Source organism: Grampus griseus, assembly GCF_964374135.1.
Source record: "Grampus griseus genome assembly, chromosome: 13".
Taxonomy (NCBI): Eukaryota; Metazoa; Chordata; class Mammalia; order Artiodactyla; family Delphinidae; genus Grampus; species Grampus griseus.
Genome location: NC_139007.1, coordinates 7,285,790 through 7,305,249, shown reverse-complemented (window position 1 = coordinate 7,305,249; position 19,460 = coordinate 7,285,790). Strand labels below are relative to the sequence as shown.

The 19,460-nt window shown below is 39.8% G+C and overlaps 1 protein-coding gene across 4 annotated transcripts in view; it reads right to left on the bottom strand.

The window, feature by feature from the left end:
- Nucleotides 1-19,460, bottom strand: part of FAM135A (family with sequence similarity 135 member A) — a 123,332-nt gene that overhangs the window by 54,554 nt on the left and 49,318 nt on the right. For 3 of the 4 annotated variants that reach the window (XM_082668862.1, XM_082668863.1, XM_082668864.1), the window contains exons 5-9: nt 9,931-10,070; nt 9,747-9,817; nt 8,116-8,289; nt 5,203-5,329; nt 4,442-4,595 (exon numbers count right to left, since the gene is read on the bottom strand). In XM_082668862.1, coding sequence (XP_082524988.1) covers nt 4,442-4,595; nt 5,203-5,329; nt 8,116-8,289; nt 9,747-9,817; nt 9,931-10,070 — 666 coding nt within the window. Of the gene's footprint in view, nt 1-421; nt 500-4,441; nt 4,596-5,202; nt 5,330-8,115; nt 8,290-9,746; nt 9,818-9,930; nt 10,071-19,460 lie in introns of all 4 variants that reach the window. The other variant, XM_082668865.1, reaches the window with a different exon arrangement.

Genomic DNA, 19,460 nt, shown 5'->3' with positions numbered 1-19,460 from the left:
CTGTAATGCATGAAATTAGCTTCAGTTTTTAAACCACATTTTATTAACCTTAGCCCTATCCAAAGACAAACTGACTTTGAACAAATTTAAGGCATTACCATTAAACCAACAAATTCTGGCAATGAACATGGTTTCCAAAAAGTGCTCTTTGTAGGAACTCTAAAATGAATATGTTAAAAGCCAAAGAAATCTTTGCATTTAACATTTCCAGTTTTAAATAAAAACTTCAATATTAAAATTAATTACAAATTAACCAAAGCTTATCTACAAACCAAATTGATTCTAATAGTAAGTTCTTACATAAGGGTGGTAGGAACATACAATATTAAGAAATACATATTTATGAAATTTGACACTAATTTAAAGCAAAGTTTCCTGCTAATTAAAAGGGATTATTTACTTAACCTATTTGTAAACGTACCTAGACAGGTGTCTTTCTGGGTTGGTGGCTGTTTTCTTCTGAGAAGGCGCTCATAAAGGACCTGCATGTTGGCCTTGGCTAGTTATAAGGATTGCACACAGCACTAGTTACTATACTCCTTTTACAATAAAATTTATTAGAATTTTCCAATTTGTTATTAATAGTTTTAGTATTGATGTGATAGTGCAGTTAGATTAGAACACTAAAGCAAAATCTTTCAGTTAGTTAATTAGCTTATTAGAATTACAAATGATGTACATTCACGTTTATGTTACTTTGTTCTTTTCTCTATTTAAGTGTATGTGCCGCTCAACATTTCATAATCCAATATTATTTTTATGTTTTAGTTTCTTAAACTCAGAACTTTAGAGTTGGCAGGGGTCTCAGAGATCAGCGAGGTCAACCCCCTGCCTTTACAAGTGTAGAGACCGGGGCCCCAAAAGGTTACAAGACTTGGTAAAGCCTAGATTCCAGAATCCCTGACACCCATTTTCAGTAAGGGTTCCTTGCACCAAACCAATATTTAACTGTATGTCATCAAAAAAATGTACATCATTCATCTACGAGAAAAGAAAAAGACACAAGCAGAACAGAATTCAAGGCATTATTTTTAAAAAGGGAATAGAGTTTAGATACACTCCTCACACACCATGGTGGAATTTAAGACTTTTAAATATATACATATTTGAAAACTCAAGAAAAGCGCTAAATAGTAGAAGGAAATAGAATACATCCTCTAATCAAGAACTACTTTACAAACTTACTAAAACTGGTGAATATAATGATGTTTAGTCAACAGCGTTTTACAGAAATATTATCTAGTGCCTACAATCTAATTTTGCTAGGATAAAAATAAACAATGTTAATAGTTCAGAATATGCAATAGTTTTTTTTGAATAGTTAATAATATTTTTAGATGTTTTCCTAGAATATGCATTCAAGAATAAACTAAAATTCACAATAAATAGAAAATATAAATAATGAAAAGTTTAAGAATAACACAAAGTATCACTGATAAATATTTACTGAAGATGAATCTTGAATTTAAAAATCCCTAGGAAACTAGTATAAAGTATGTGCTGGTGTTTATGTACTTTTCAATTATCAACAAAAACTGTATTGTGCTATTTCATTCATTCATCCATTCAACAAATATATTTTGAGTAAACACCATGTGTAAGGTACTAATAATTTTATTCTACCACTATTATTTACTTATTTGAAACTGAAGTCTAGGGGTTTGCTTTAGAATTTTATTTTCTGATAAAATATTTTAAGCAAATAATTTGGAATAAAATTGATATTCATTTAGTAACTGACTCCTGAAATTAAACATAAGGGCTCTTTTAATTATGATATTTTCTACATTATATTCATAAGCCCAAAGTAAAACATATATGCCATAAAAGCCATCCTTACTCCAAAGTTAAAAATCTTATAAATAAATGAATTATCATACTGAAGTTAGATAAATTAGTGCTAATACTGTCTAAGCTACTTGAAATAAATCTTTGCCTTTGAAAAGAGATGCTTGTTTCCTTTAAACATTATTTCCTTTTGTACAGAAATATTTTTTTATAAGTTAAAATGTGGTTCAAGTGTTTTTCCATTCGGAAACATTACACGTTAAAACTCTGAAAATTCCGTGCACGCAGCATGGACAGGCCCACCTCAGACAGGGCTCTCTGTACTAACCCACAAGAACCCCACCCAGCTGTGGGAGTCTCTCCTGTCTCTCTCAGTGCTGAACTGACTCCTTATTAAGGGAAAGGGGATGTCAAAGCTCTTCAAAGACCTAGAAGAGGCCTGCTCTTTCCTCAGCACTTTGCTCAGCCCGAAGGAATTCCTCCGTTAACCAGTTTTCCTTGTGGAGCTTCCTCACGCCTTCTGCTTTCTGGATGCCCTCCTCTTCCCTTCCTGATGCATTCAGCACATCTGGACCCCTTCAATCCTCCTGCCCTTAGAATGGAAACCAGTTTGCATAAACAGTCCCAGTTACTTACAGGTAGTAAGTGACAGCAATGGTGCACACATGCACATGCAGTGCTGAGCACTACACGATGATGCTCCACGAATTCAACATCCAAACTACTAACAGATTCTCCTATAGAAATGCCATTCCACGTGGTTTCTGTGTCATACCACTACTTTTCAGTAACATGGTATCGCCCTTCATTAACATTATGGTTTAATAGTTTTGTGGTCTGACCATTAAACCTAAGTTAACCAAAATGTATCATATAATTCTCCTAAGAAAATGCGTTTGAATCCCAAAGAACCAAATTAAAAAATACATGAAGCATAATTTTTCCATTAATTGAGGATTAGTGATAGCTTAAATTAGCTCTATTCTACAAACAATTCTTTCATTTTCAAAAAAGAACATTTTTAGAAGTTTACATTTGAGGCAGTGGTCTCTTAAAGGATTTTCCTAAGGGAAATAGAAGATTCTAAGTACATGAAACAGCAAGGAAAAAGAATATTCCAGAGAATAGTAATCAAAAGGTTTCCGTACTACCATTTTTGACTTGAGGAAGAATACATGAGCAAGAAAGAACAAACATTTTCCTACTGCTTGTAAAACTGGGGATACATTGGGATCCTTCAATTAAACATTCTAAATAGTCAACTGAATGATATCTGTTTCTAGTCAAGTCAGGAAAAGTGTGCACTCAACTGACTGATAATGAAATTAATCCAACCCGTGGGAGCATCTGCTGACAGGCAGTGGTACAACAGCCAGCCTGTTCTCACAGCTGAACTTCAGTGAGGTACAGATCACTTTCTTACAATTCTTTTGTATCTCAAGACAGGCAGTTATAAAAACGGGCTAATTAGTCTCAAACCCAAGAATTATTTTCAGTAACTATTTTTGATAGTGCATCAATATTGTTAAAAGACAGATCCTTGAGGAACAAAGAAATAAGAACAGTGATTAATTTCAGTAAAATTTAAAAAGTAATTTCTGATTTATTCAAGTATGTAATGATGAAAATAATTTATTCTAAAGAGAATTAAAATGTGCTTTTTATGATGAGCTATTAGCTGATATTTGAAAGTAAAAGCTTATAAAACTTTCATAAAATGTCTGAATAAAAACATTTTTGCAAATCTCAATAATTTATCTTCTGTGAAGTGATATATGTATTTTGCAAACTACAAGTGGTATACAAAATCAAGGCAATATGATTTTTTATTGTGTATTACAATATACATGCAGATATTAATGTCAGACAAAAACCAAAGACTAGTGTTTTAAAATTATTTGAAAAATTTTCAGAATGTTAAAACTGAGTAATGTTATTATTTTCTGAAATGAAATAAAAGAAATAAGATCTGAGATCACTTAAAACCAAACATATGGGGCTTCCCTGGTGGCGCAGTGGTTGAGGGTCCGCCTGCCGATGCAGGGGACGCGGGTTTGTGCCCCGGTCCGGGAGGATCCCACATGCCGCGGAGCGGCTGGGTCCGTGAGCCATGGGCCGCTGAGCCTGTGCTCCGCAACGGGAGAGGCCACAGCAGTGACAGGTCCACGTACCGCAAAACAAAACAAAACAAAACAAAAAAAACACCAAACATATTTAAAAACAAAGGTCCCAAGTACCTACAATCTGCTTAGACTGTTAAATATTTGGAAGTATGGATTTAATTTATGTTACCTAATCTATCTAATTTCTCTTCCCTATCTAATAATTCTATGGATAATTACATTTGTTTTCTAGTAAGCTTTCTGCTTGTATTCTAAGAGAAGTAGTAATATTGACATACTGTTCAAAAAAATCTACCAAAAGACTCATTTCAAACTTAGCACCAAGAAATTATTTCTCAATATCATACAGTTTTTTTTAATTTCAGAAAGTAATTATCAAAGATTGAAAAAGATGAAGTTGAGAGAGAAGCAAAAGTGAAGCACATAAACTTGGTTTTAGTACAGAAACTATGGCCAAGCTGATAACTAGCAATATGAGAATGAAGAGAGTGCCTTGAACTAAAGCAGAGGTCTGGCTACTTTCAACATACCCAGTTCTAGTTTCTGACAAGAGGGAAGCTCTTCCGTTACCGTAATGAAGTAGCTGTGCAGCCCCTTGAAGGCCAGCAGGAGGGTGGCGCAGAGGGTGTAATGGAAACGGTAGGCGTGACGCAGGAAGGAGTCTGCAATGACGAAGCTGAAGCCCTAAACAAGGAGTCGATTTGGGACACACTGTTAGTAACCAAGAGTCTAAAAATAGCACCCTTGAAGCTTAGAAAAATAAAGGACTTACAAATCACAGTTAATTCTAAAACGGATAAGAAATCTAGCAATATCTTAGGGAGTTGTTCTCATTCATACAAGTAATTTAAACACAGGAAACTTCGACTGAGTGGTACTCCACTTTTGTAGTCTGAGCCCCCTTTTCTTTCAGGGGAGTAATGGCTGTATTCATACTGCTGGGTCTCAACTCTGGGTCTCAACTCTGGCAGTGACTCTTTACAAGCACCTTTGCAAAAATGATTCTACCAGTTGTGTGAAGGGAGCAGGGGGAGAGAGTAAGTAATAAAAAAGACCCCAGCTGTCAAAGGTCTCTATCCATTAAGTCTTGTAAAATCTTGAGGTATCAGGTTCGTTTTCAAAAAAACAACTGGAACCAACCAATTTGTTAAGATCATATTTAATTAGATCTGTAAGTTGTTGATCTCAAATAATGAACAAAAGAATGATCACATTCACAAACATAACAGTTAAAACAAATTTCATTCAAAGTAAGAGAGAAAAGAGGATTTATAAACATATCAGTTCTTACGTCTGGTGATAACTGTTTTGTGTAGTTAATACCAAAGACCACACTTTCAAGAGTAGGAATCACAGAATCTTTGTTTTGTGCTGGTGCATTTCTGTTTAACCAAGTAGTCTTCACAGGGCGAGGAAAGCTGGAGGAACAAGCATCACATTATTATTGTCATAAGAGTCTATTTATAGTGTTAAGTTAAATGTTTACAAAAGAAAGTCTTAGGGGGCAGAATAAAAAGCAAGGGCTTTGCAAGGCTATGATTTCTAAACTCTTCTTAAAGTAACTTTACAATTTTTCCTTTAAGAATTTGAGATAAAGTACTGGCTAACTATAAGAAGGCCAAAGCATTTGACTGGTTGGCAGTTTGGCAAAAGGGAAAAGACAGGAAAGTAAATCAAATGTACCATAAGCAGAGAGCAGCCTTCATTTGCAAAATGAATTTGCTTTGCAAAAATGAAATATCTAGATCCTAGCAACGAGGGTGTTGCAAGTCATTGGTAAATACCACTTGCTATGAAGTGTTTCTTAAAATTGAGCCATTAAAAAAAAAAATTGAGCCAAAGAAGCTATATTGAAAAAAATCAAATATAAGAAACAAGTTATACAAAAAACAAGCAAAGAAAAATCCTAACCTCAGTTACATTAACTCATTGATTTAATGTCTATAGTTGGGTTGATCATAGAAATTGTTTTATATAAATATAACATTTAGGGACTTCCCTGGTGGCGCAGTGGTTAAGAATCTGCCTGCCAATGCAGGGGACACGGGTTCGAGCCCTGGTCCGGGAAGATTGCACATGCTGCAGAGCAACTAAGCCCGTGTGCCACAACTACTGAGCCTGCGCTCTAGAGCCCGTGAGCCACAACTACTGAGCCCACGCACCACAACTACTGAAGAAATTAGAATAATAATAATAACGTTTAAATATGTAATACTGTAAGCTAAAAATTTTTTCATCTAGTTTAGAGGACTAAAAAGTCCAGCTATAACAAAACTTCAGGAGAAACCCTGCATTTATAGAAGCATAAATAGTGAGGAACACTACCGTTAACAGGACCCCTCTACCAGCGTACCACCAGCAAAAAGCCTTCCTTCCCCTTGCCTTGCTTTCCTTCCCGACCCTCTCCTTTACAGGCAAAGAAGGGCACAGCTCTAGCAGCGAGAGAGGGGACATCAGAGCCCAGGGCAGTGACGGAAAGAGCAGCAACCCCAGTTGTCACAGGCACCTCAGTCTCTTCTCCCATCGCCAACCAGAGCCAACAGCTAGTCCTCTTGGCTTCTGATTCTGAGCCAAAAATGTCCTCTCCTTGCAGTGAACGGTCTCTAGGAGATGAGCCGCCTCTCCCCACCAGTCTGTGCAAGAGCTGCAGTACCGCAGGAGGAATCGCACTGAGTCACCAGGATGAGCTCTCCGTACTCAGCGATTAGAGAGCAGCAGTGACAACCCGAGCTAACCGCTAGGGACTGTTTGCGCATTTCTTCCGAAAAGAAATGAAGCCATTGTTATAAAGAAAAAGGAATGCTTGAAATAGCTTTGTTAGGGATTCTTACTGAAATTACAAAACTAAGAAATTCGGAAAAATACTGGAATGTATTTTATAAACAGATTAAAAACTTTTAGCATTAAAACCTAACAGGCTATTCATATAAAAGTAATATTGTATACTACTTATTCGAAAGTTATACTTCTAAAAAACATACTTTCCTGTCAAAGAATTTTCATTGAGTTATCATGCTGTTAAAAATTAATTTATTTAATCAACATCTAAAATTGTTTTGAGTAAGTTTATAATAAAATTATATATAATCATAGGAACACTTTCCTGTGTACAAAAGTTATAGCAACTGAGAACAAGCTCTCAAAGGTCTAACAGGAAAGACAAAAATGGCAAAACAACTAGCTCCAGATCTTACTACAGAATAAGGAAGGCAAAGCAGGCCATCAGGAGAAAGAGACTCCTTCCTGGCCCCATGCTCTAAAGACATCACGGGACAACACAGGGGAAGTGCGGCTCACAATTTTTACAGCAACGTAAAGGCATGCAACAGGCTGTTACTTGGGGGAAATATGTTACATTGTCTTGGTTTTCTATAAATTCTGAAGTAGGTAATTCTACAAAATCACCTACTTAGTTTTCTGATAAGTCAGTTTAACATTATAACCCTTAAGCATCATCCCTAACATCAGTTGCTGGAATAAAATTTGCATCAGAAATTGTAAAGTAGTTCAGAAGTCAAGTCAATTTGGAGCCTTTTCACATAAGTTACTGATTTAAAAGTGTCTATCTGTTACCCATGCCACAAGGATGATGTCTTATTGTAAGAACTAAAGAGCTTGAACTGTATTCTTACATTAATGAAAGACAACCCATCTCCCCATGGAAGAGAGCAGAAAAAATAATTATCCCAATGAATTTATTATGATCCAGAATATCATGTACCTTTAGGCTAACATGACATAGTTTAAAACTGCTTACTTAGTAAAGATCCATAAAATTGGTTAATAACTTAGAAAACAAGAATTACTGTATAGATTTAAGAAGATAAATTAGTCTAGAGAAAAGACACAAAAACTATGAAAAAATGAATACACTTTCCCAGAGAATGAATAGTTACAGTCAGCATTGCATAAAAACAGAGGTGCAGACTAAACAATGCTGTATGGTTATTTCCATATTGCATTACTTTTCTTGGTCAGTTTATTTGACGAAGAATGCTCCATATTTTTGTAATAAAAAAGTCATCAATCTAATGTTCCCTTGCTCTTATATTTTATTAATACTTTAGTATAAAAATGAAAGTGTTTATTAAGTAAGTGTGACTTTAGAAATTCCTATTTCAGTTATCTTTATCAAAGTATATGTTTTCATTATAAAAGTAAAAGATACTATGTAATTAAGGAGCGGGAAAGTGGTTACATTTACCTTATTAGTGGCTGGTGTAGTGCAACCAACGACGCATGGACTGTCACAGACACGACAGAAAGGTGGAAGTAATCAAACATGACATTGACATGGTGATGGAGGCCTCTTTGGAGGCTAAAGTGCAGCTTCAGTGTTCGGCTGCTTATTAGCTGCAAGGCGTTCAGATCATCTGCCCTATAAAAAGCAACACATTTGCTTATTAGTACAAAAATTTAGTAAAGGCAAACATTTTGTAGCATAGTTTAAACTATCAAAACCTTTAATTACTTATTTTTTAAAAACAGAATGAGAATAATTTTTAAAGCATCACATTTGCATTAGACAGTAATATGAAATCTAACAGTAAGAAAATAACCAGATCTTCTAGTTTTCTAACTATACTTACGGTTTCCATGTTAATGGACTGTTTTTCACTAATGCCCCTATAAAACGAGTCCTTTTTGATACTTTAGGAAATACTCTCATCTTAAAATTTTACTCCATAGGGAATACTGTTTATAATAAAGTTGCAGTACAGTGTAGGTCAAATCCTATTGTGCTAAATCCCAAAAGGTGCTTAAAATTGTTTTTATGGTACAAAATTTTGTTATTAAGTGTTGCTCAAAAATAAGCAGGTATCAATAATTGGTATATATTTTATTACAGATATTTAATCTGTCATTAGATTTACACATACAAAAATTGAAACAATGCCATGAAAATATGTCCAAATATATATCTATTTTTAACCAATATGTACATTATAATTACCTACAGCTAATTAACTATTTACTCATTTCAGCTTACTCCACTTATAGAATTGACTTCTTTTAAAAAAGAACCCCTCAAGGAATTCCCTGCAATAAACAAGTATTACAGAGGAGCAGTAGCCACCACGTAAAAAATTCTTATTCCTCCATGGTAGTAAAGACGACATCTCACAAGCAGACCTTTGAGAAATGTAACTGCTTAGACATTTATCCCACATGTAGTCTGAATTTATAATTTTCAAGAAGTATTTCTTGAAAATACTTGAAAACAAGAAGTATTTCTACAGGTACATTTGAAATGAAAAACAACCCCACGAAAGTAAAATAGTAAAATGGATCTCTGATTCTTGTTTTAAATGAATACAAGCACAGTTTGTCCCTAAAATGTATGACTGTATGTCCGGATGTGTGGACAAGTTCAGGGTAGCCAGTCCTAAAACTTCTTCATGGACTCTGGAAACAACTGTTAAGTCTAAGAGTCATCAGTCTTGATAACTCTCTGAATATCAAGAGAGTCTCACCTGAAGGTGGCATCACTCATGCCCCCAAGAAAGATAAGCCAGTGATGCAGTGGAATAGAGCTCGGTTGTGTTTAAATGCCTCAAGGCAGTGGTATTGTATCAACTGTGCAATTTCTAGAGTCTAGGAAATTGTTTCATGTTTCTTCAAGTCGTCTGACTTTGCTACCTGGAGCTCATGGAATCAGCATGGGCACAAAAAAGTAGGCCTAACCATTCCCATGAGACTCTCCCAGAAGGGAGAAGGAGTCCAAAATAAAGAAGGGGGTAGGCTGGGTTCTAAGAAGAAAATGGGGACTCTAATACAGATAGATAACAGTCATGAGTAACTTACGATTTTTAACTGTTTGATTAGCCTACTTACGAATAATCTCCATCTGTGAAGTGCAGATCCAAGGATAACAGAAAATTCATTTCCTCAAGGGTTTCTTCAATCTGAAGAGAAATTATACTATGAGCTGCCTTTTGAATATTTTATAGAAAGTTAGAAATATGCCTTGAGGCTTTACAAAAAATATTTATCTAAATATATATGAAGAAATGTTTACCTTTTTTTCATCCAACAACATTTTAACTTTGAAGATCATGACATCGTTTAAAACAACTTCCTCATTTTTATATAGAATTTGAAATGTTTTACTGCAAATCAGAGAATCATGAACTGAAGCTGGAAAGGCTAAAGTCATACCTAAAACAGATAAGATATGTAATTGACAGGTAAAAGGAAAAATACAATACAATTATACTTTTACTTTACCATACATTTGATTATATTACTCCAATGCCATGATTTTATATAGCAGTATTAGAACATTTCTGAAAGTTTATTAATTACTATGATAAAAAATGAATAAATATGGCTTCCCTGGTGGTGCAGGGGTTAAGAATCTGCCTGCCAATGCAGGAGACACAGGTTTGAGCCCTGGTCTGGGAAGATCCCACATGCCGCGGAGCAACTAAGCCCGTGTGCCACAACTACTGAGCCTGTGCTCTAGAGTCCGCAAGGCACAACTATTGAGCCTGTGTGCCACAACTACTGAAGCCTGAGCGCCTAGAGCCCATGCTCTGTAACAAGAGAAGCCACCGCAGTGAGAAGCCCGCGCACCGCAATGAAGAGCAGCCTCCGCTCGTTGCAATGAGAGAAAAGCCTGCACGCAGCAACGAAGACACAATGCAGCCAAAAGTAAATAAGCAAATAAATTTAAAAACTATTTGTTAAAAAAAATGAGTAAATAAGTACCTTATAACAATTACAGAACTCTTATACAACTTAATCTGAGAAGGTAAATGAGAAATCTCAAGGTAGATATTTTAAGACTGAACAATTGATCTGTATACCACAGAAGAAAGCAATTTAGTTTTCCATAGCTGCCTAGTGAAGAATCTGGTTGGCTTTTGTCCTGCTTCCTGGGAAGTAAACTAAACTCTAAACTCTTGGAATAAAGAATTTGGTTGGCTTTTGTCCCTAATTCCTGAGAGTTAGCCTCTAAATCCTTAGAATTTCCCAATGACAGGAGTGTCTCTGTTATTCATGGTGGCCCAGACAGTTTACGGTAAGGAGATGACTCAGGACGGGGGCTGGCCACACCAGTGAGACCAACCATGTGATTGGAAATTTGGGGTTTTGAGCCACATGCTGTAAGCCCAACCTTCAGGGCAGGGAAGGGGGCTGGAGACTGAGCCATGTGGGCGATGATTCAATCAACCACGTCTATGTAATGAAACACCAATAAAAACTCTGGACACTGAGGCCTGGGGTGGCTTCTCTGGTTGGTGATACTCTCTACATTGTCATACATAGATTTTTCTGGGTGGGTAATGCATCCTGACCCCTTGGGGGGATGACAATGGACTTCACAAATCTGGGACCCTCCCAGACCTGGCGCTGTGCATCTGTTCTTTTGGATGGCTCTGATTTGTATCCCTTTGCTATAACAAAACTTTAATAATAAGTAGAGTGCTTTCCTGAGTTCTGTGAGTTGTTCTCGTGAATTACTGAACCTGAGCGGGTAATTAGTAACTCCCAATTTGTAGCCATGTGATCAGAAGCAAGGGTAGCCTATGGATCCTCAAGTTGCAGCTGGGATCTGAGGTGAGAGCAGTATGGAAAACTGTGTCCTTTACCTGCAAAGTGTGGTCCACCTCTGGGCTGTTGGGTGTCAGGTCATCCCAACAGCCCACTTGCTGTCTTATACTCAATCCTCCAGAAATAACATGATGGGAAAGAACCTGGAGATGTTTAATCTAGAGACTATGCACAGTGGGCATCTCCGTGGGCAGGGAGCCCAGAGTGAGATACCAGAGTCCACCTGGAGTAAGGTGGGTGTCCCTGCTGGGGTGGCCTGAGGTCTGAGCCTGTGCAGGTGCTGAGGGAAATCCAGGTAGAACAAGGTACTGGGAGCCCAAGCAAGATGAGGGGGCAACTGCATGGGAGGGGACCTAAGACTGTGGGGGAGGAGGGGGTCCTGGCAGAGGGGCAGCCTGGTACAGGGTGCCGAATCGCAAAAGGAGGAGAGAAACTTCTCTCGGGGGGTGAAGGTGGGTGTGGGCAGAAGCCCGATACACTGCAATGGAGCCCAAGTGAGGGGAGGAGAATGTCCCTGCAGGAGGAGCTCCTGGCAGGAGGGCTGAGCAAGTCCGGGTGGGGTGAGGAGGGTGTCGCACAGGGACGTGGGCTGCAGGAGGTGCTGAAGCCCAAGAGGTGGGCGGATGCATCGTGAGGGAGGGAGGCACTGACAGGAGCTGGTTATGGAAGGGGCTGATCAAGTGAGAAAACACACCAAAGGTCAGGAGAGCCAGGTGCCCTACTGAGACCTTTCAGGGAAAGAAGGTCCACAGATGGAAAGGAGATAAAACGAATCCTGCGGTTTTGGACTAAACTGGACTAAAAGTAGAAATACTCATGTGAACTCGTGGTTTTTACTACATGTTTAGATAAGGAAAAACAGGTGTAAAAACAGATGTAAATACATTTACATGACTACGTGTAAATGTATTCGTGTATGGTAAATATATATGTATATACATGTACTCACGAGCTCTGTCCACTCACAGGGCCTGAGAACACAGCCCCCAGTACCGGTTTCTAATACAATTCTCCACAAAGAAGAACCAAGGCTTTGCAGAAATGGCTGACTCCAGAGCTGGGGCACACACAGGACAAGATCCATCTGGACCATCTTTTCATACCAGAAAGCAAGTAAGTGCTAGGAGAATGAGGGGGCACATCAAAAGGGCAGAGAAGCCAGCTTGAAGAGGTTTCCCTGGTCACAGCGGGGATAAACTGAGCGTCAAAGTAAATGATGACAGAAATGGATTAACATGCACTGAATAATAGAGAAATTCATAAATCCACACTGATATAAATACATACGTACACACCAGAAGTTTGAAGGGAAAAAGAGTGACTTTACAGTGAAGTCTGACAGAGACTTAAATGATGCAAGTTAACATCACATTAATGGGACACACAGAAGTCATGTGCCACCTAGTGAGATACATGAGATGAACACAGCACTGCTCCTGAGATAGTCCTGTCTGTCACACACCATGAGGAAATCACAGACCAATGAGAACTGAAGGACATTCTACAAATTATCGGGGTTCCAGTCTTCAAAGGTGTTACGGTCATGAGACTCAAGGACAGACCGAGGAACTATTCCAGAACGAAGGGGACTGAAGAGGCATAGCACTTATTACGAGGCATGATTCTGAACTGGATCATTTGCTGCAAAGGACTTTATGGGGAAAACTAGCAAAACTTCAGTGGGTCTGAGGATAAAGTGGCAGTAATGTATCAATGTTAGCTTTGTAATTTGATGATTTCATTGGGTTATGTAGGACAATACTCTTGTTTGGAGGAAATACCCACTACTAAAGTGTTTGGGGATAATGGAGCACCGTGTTGGCAAATTACTCTTAAACAATCCAGGAAGAAAGTTCTTTGTATCGTACTTACAACTTTTCCCTTCATGCATATATGAAGGGAAATCAAGTATCAGAAACTTAACTTCTGTAACTTACAGAGAAGAGGAAGAAATTTTCCTCAATGGAAAGTAAATTTTTTAACGCGCCCAGGTAATGCAAAGTCAGAATCTGCCACCTCAGAGAGCGCCGGTGAGGCTCCAGCTCTTCCGCATTCCTCCTCCCGCCCGGCCTGCAGCTCCTGCGCTGCCCGCCAGTGCTTGCAGACAGCCTCTGTGTCTCCTCTCTATGGCCACCTCCACTGCCTCTGAATGCCACGTCGCCACACAGCACCACTTGGCACTTTGCTCCTGTCTGCAGTCCCTACAGAGCCCTGGAAGCCCTTACTTCTTGAAGGCTGTATCTCTTAACTCAAGGTTAACTTCCTCCCGAACGACTGCAGCCATCACTGTGGGTGAGAAACCTCCCCGACGCCTTCCCTCCCGACCCTCAGGGCTCTCGCCTTGCAGCCCTCCTGGCTCCCACTCCTGCCTCGAACCCTGGACCTTTACGTGGCCAACGACCGCGATCCTTGTGTAATTTAAATTCCAATCGACACCCCCTCACACGCCCGCCTTTCTCTCCAGCCCACTCCCTCTAAGGCCACCAGCTCAACGACCCTCTGACCGCGCGGGATGCTACTCCTCTTCATCGCCCCCTGCTTCCCCTCAAGTGCCCACTTCCCTCCTGACCCACCTTAACCTCCACGGTTCACATTGTCACTCACCCTTGCACACGTCCTGTTAAGGACACACATACTACTCTTGCTCTGTCATCTTTGCCCGCAGAAATCTCAACCTTTGTAAACCTAGCTCTCTGCCTAACCCACACTTGTATGCACGAGGTGAATGGAGCTGGGAAGAACACACAGCTCTTCTGACGGACTGGACTTTGAATCCACGATCACTAAGCTTGAACAGGCCTTCAGTGCTGCCGAGCAATCACACCAGGTTTTCTGAATCCATTCCCTCCCCACATTCCTAGATCACTGTTTCATAGGATATTTTCTCTGCTCAAACCTAGCCTTCAGCCTCAACTGAGCAGTTTGGCTCTTATTTCAAAAGAAGATAAACATAACCAGGTTACTTGGCTCCTTGGACGTCTCACTCTCCTGGCTTTGCCCCCACCAAACAGGCCACGCCCTTGTAATCATTTTCCTTGCTGTGTTTTTCTTAGTCAAGAAGAAGCATAGCATAGTGGGGGTTTTTTGTTTTTTGTTTTTAAATTTATTTTCTTTATTTTTGGCTGCATTGGGTCTTTGTTGCTGCGCATGGGCTTTCTCTAGTTGTGGCGAGCGGGGGCTACTCTTCGTTCTGGTGTGCAGGCTTCTCTTTGTGGTGGCTTCTCTTGTTGTGGAGCATGGGCTCTAGGCACGCGGACTTCAGTAGTTGGGGCATGTGGGCTTAGTAGTTGTGGCTCGCAGGCTCTAGGCGCACGGGCTTCAGTAGTTGTGGAGCACAGGCTTAGTTACTCCCTGGCATGTGGGATCTTCCAGGACCAGGGCTCAAACCCGTGTCCCCTGCATTGGCAGGTGGATTCTTAACCACTGAACCACCAGAAGCTCAGCATAGTGGTTAAGGACAGATTCTGGTTGAAATTCAGGCTCTGCCACTTATTAGCCCGAATTCAATCTTTTTGTGTTTTTTTTTAAACAGGGTCACAGATTGATTTATTTATTTTTGTCTGCATTGGGTCTTTGTTGCTGCGTGCAGGCTTTCTCTAGTTGCAGCGAGCGGGGGCTACTCTTCGCTGTGGTGTGCATGCTTCTCATTGCGGTGGCTTCTCTTGTTGCAGAGCACGAGCTCTAGGTGCGTGGGCTTCAGTAGTTGTGGTGCGTGGGCTCAGTAGTTGTGGCTTGCAGGCTCTAGAGCGCAGGCTCAGTAGCTGTGGCACATGGGCTTAGTTGCTCCGCGGCATGTGGGATCTTCCTGGACCAGGGCTCGAACCCGTGTCCCCTGCATTGGCAGGCGGATTCTTAACCACTGTGCCACCAGGGAAACCCCCAAATTCAATCTTTATTAACCTTTCTGTTTTCTATGCCCCACGTCCAGTCCTTAGCAAATCCCGTTAGCTCTACCTACAAACTACGCATATCCAGTATTTACTGACTGAGAGTGATAGAAATGCTCTAACAGAAACAAAGAACACTGCAGTTAGGAGTTCCCAAAACAGGATTCTAAACCACATGATAAGAAATTGTACACAAAACAAATTATCCTAAATTGCTTTGCAATGACAATAATTAACCTGCTGTGAGAGTCACCTATGCCCTCAATTAACATCAATATTTAAAGCTTTTATAAAGATGTACCAATGACTTAAAGAAAATAAACTTATCAAGTTTTATTCTCAAACCAGAAGCCAAGGGCAAAAGCTGTGCAAGTTCCTCCAGTCGTTCATTCACCCACCCAGTCAACAAATATTTACTGAATAGCTATGACAACAGCTATATTATAACAGATAGTCTATAAATAGGCACATAATAGACACTTTCTAGGTGTTAGAGATAAAGAGTAAAATTAAAGAGATAAAAATCTCTGACCTTTTGGAGCTTACATACCAGTGGGAAGGGTGATAGAGAATAAAGACAGTAAATAAGAAAAATGATACAGTACGTCTGAAGGTAGTAAGTGCTATGCAGAAAGATAAAGAGAGGAAAGAGGGTGAGAAGGATAGCGGTTTTAAACAGAAAAGTCAGGCAATGCTTCATTGAGAAGGGGACCTCTCAGCAAGGACCAGAACCCCACGTCCTCTCCCTGCTACAGGCCTCCTTCACCTGAGGAGTCTGGAGGTTTGTTCCCCAGAGATGACAGAACAGAGGTCCTCTGAACGGGAAGTCACCTGGCAAAGCTGAGAGCACGAAGGTATAAGCAGAGGCGTTCTGAACCCTGAACGCCGAGGTGCACAGAGCTCTTCCTCTACTGGGTTCCCAGAATGCTGGCAGTTAAAGAAGTCTTACTCTCCAGGAAGGAAACAGGCTAGAGTCTTCCCTGGCATTTCAAGAACTGTAAAGAGCGTAAGATCTAACCCTATTTGCAAGCCAGTAAGCTAGCTGGCCACAGTGTCATGGATGCTGGCAAGAGACACGAGACTCTGGGGTCAGAGTTTCAAGTTCACCTCGGTTGCCCTTGTTCTCACTCCCCCAAGTCACACGGGGTGACACAGGTGGATACCACGCACGCATAGGGTTTGGGTCACAGTTGAAGAACTCTAAGCTTAGGAAACCTTGATCTTTTTTAAGGAGGTATAAGAAAACCTGTCTAACCTTTGAACTGGAGGGAGACGGTATCTCTGTCATACTGGACAGTAAACAAATCCACCTTCTGCTCCAGACAGAGACACTACCTACACCTCCCAAAGCTCTTCACTACAGCAACATCCTTAAAAAGATGGTCTGGAACAAAAGCCTCTCAGCGTCCTTGCTCACTAGATGTACGGAGACTGAGAAACCATGGAGAGCTACTTTCAACAACATGTAGCGTAAAATCTCAGCTTCTTCACAGTTCTTGACACGGGGAATATGACCAGGCCAAAATGTCTATAATAGATCTGTTATGTAAATCTATTTTATTAGATAAGATCTCAGATACCAACTTCACAGATTCCTAGCAATCAGCTCACCAACATCACCCTAATGTGACACTCGAAGACACAAGTCCCATGTGTGCCCTCTGAACGTCCAATCAGCCTCCTTTCAGTCACGTGCAGATAACTGACGACTATCAGACACCTGAAGAAAGCTTCTAACATGCAAGTTAGAAACCAAAACAGAGAAAAAGCAACTTGTAGAGAGAAATAAAACTTAAAAATCTATCAGTATTGTTCTTAAAGAAAAAAAATCGCATTCATGAAATAAGAAAATGTTGCTATAACTGGGGGTGGGGGTGGGGGAAGAATGGATTGGGAGTTTGCAATTAGCAGATGCAAACTAGTATATATAGGATAGATAAACAACAAGGTCCTACTGTATAGCACAGGGAGCTATATTCAATATCCTGTGATAAACCATAATGGAAAAGAATATAAAAAGAATGTATATATGTGTATAGCTGAGTCACTTTGCTGTACAGCAGAAATTAACACATTCTAAATCAACTATACTTCAATACAATAAATGTTTAAAAAGGAAAATGTTGCTATAACAAAGGAACAGTCATAGAACAAAAGAGCACTTGAATTTTAAAAGAAAAAATGGAATGAGACGGAGTGAGGAAAAGGAGGGGAGAGAGGAAGGAGAAAGAGAGATAGACAAAAAAAAGAGATAAAGAAAAGCAAAAAGCTCAAAAAAGCAGTTACGGCTGAAGAAATAACCTAATAAATACAGCAAAGAGGAATAAATGGAAAAAAAGGAGAGGAAAAAAACTAAAAATTAAGAGAACCAGTGAAGATGATCCACCATCTAAATGACAGAAGTTCCATAAAGAACGAACAGAGAAGACAAATGGGAGAAAATGATTAACAAACTAAGAAAATTTCCCAGAACTGAAGTACATCTCCTTCCAGAGGAAAAGGGCCCAATGAGTACTGAGAGACCAGAGGTACATCATCGTGTGCCATTAGGGCAGCCAAAACAAAGAGAAGATTCTACAAGATTCTTGAAAGGGGAAAAGGATCACATATAAAGAACTAGCAACCAGAAAAGCTTTGAAACTCTCAACAGCAAGGCTGCAACCCAAAAGCCAATGGAGCAATATTCTCAAAATTCTGAAGGAAAGAGTTCCAACCTAGAATTCCATACTTAGCTAAACAAGTGTAAGAGCAGAATAAAGACATTTTTAGACACTAAAGGTTTCAGAGATATTTATTTCCTACACCACTTTCCCCAACAAGATAATAGAGAATAGGCTCCACCAAAATGAGAGAGTAAACCAAGAGACAAAATAGGTGTTAGGAAACAAGATCCAATGCACAAGGAAGGTACAGGGAATCCCTAGGAAGACAGGAAGGAAGGTTCCAAAGAGGTCCTCTGTCTTAGATACAGAGGTGACTGACCAAGATTGGATCAGTGTGCTCAACCCACAGCTACACCGAGGTCTATCATCTGAAAGACCTGTGCTTCCATGGGGCCATTTTTTAACCTAAGGACAGATTAAAAGCTTGGCCAGATTCCTTTCAGCACTTGATTTGCTTGAGGGTGCACTAAGAAAGTTTCTGCCCTATAGCCTAGATCATATGAGGGCAGTCTTTTCCCCTCATAGAGGTTTTCTGCTTTGCCCTACTCCTAAGAGTTGAAGGAAGGAAAACTGAACGGTAAGTGTAGATGTAAACCAGCCTATTCCACACATTGGCTATCTAATACTCCACCATGCCGCGACCTTGGCAGGAGCCCTGGATGTGTGAGTTCACACAATACTCCATCACACTACGACCTTGGCGGGAGCCCTGGATGTGTGAGTTCACACAATACTCCATCACACTACGACCTTGGCGGGAGCCCTGGATGTGTGAGTTCACACAATACTCCATCACACTACGACCTTGGCGGGAGCCCTGGGTGTGTGAGTTCACACAATACTCCATCACACTATGACCCTGGCAGGAGCCCTGGATGTGTGAACTCACAAAATATTCCATCACACTATGGCTTGGAAGTGTGGATTCACACAAGTCACTCCTGACCTTGCCCATTAACTCCCCTAAGGGATCCTGAAACGTTTCAGTGCACAGAAGCACACCATAACCCAGGGACTGCTCAGCTTTGTCATGGCAGCAGCTTTCCCCCACAGCTGAACTTGTGCTTGCTACTCAGTTTTTCCAAACTCAACCAGACACATCCTTGGCATATACTCATAGGTAATGAAACTATAAGCAAAACTAAAGAATGATTAATACAAAAGTCAGGAGGATTACACAGGGCGCTTTTATGGTACTAATAATATTCTGTTTCTTAAATGAAGGGTTGGTACCTGGGAGTTTATTTTATCACTTAATAAAATAATGTTTTACATTATCTTCAAAAATGTCTGATACATTTCACAATAAAATTTTAAATGCTTATTGCATTACCTATGTCATGCATTGTTCTAAGCTAAGTAGACCAGACCAAACCAAAACAAACCAAAAAACCACCTTCCCTGCCCTCATCTAATTCTGTAAATTCCATCTGCACTAAGTG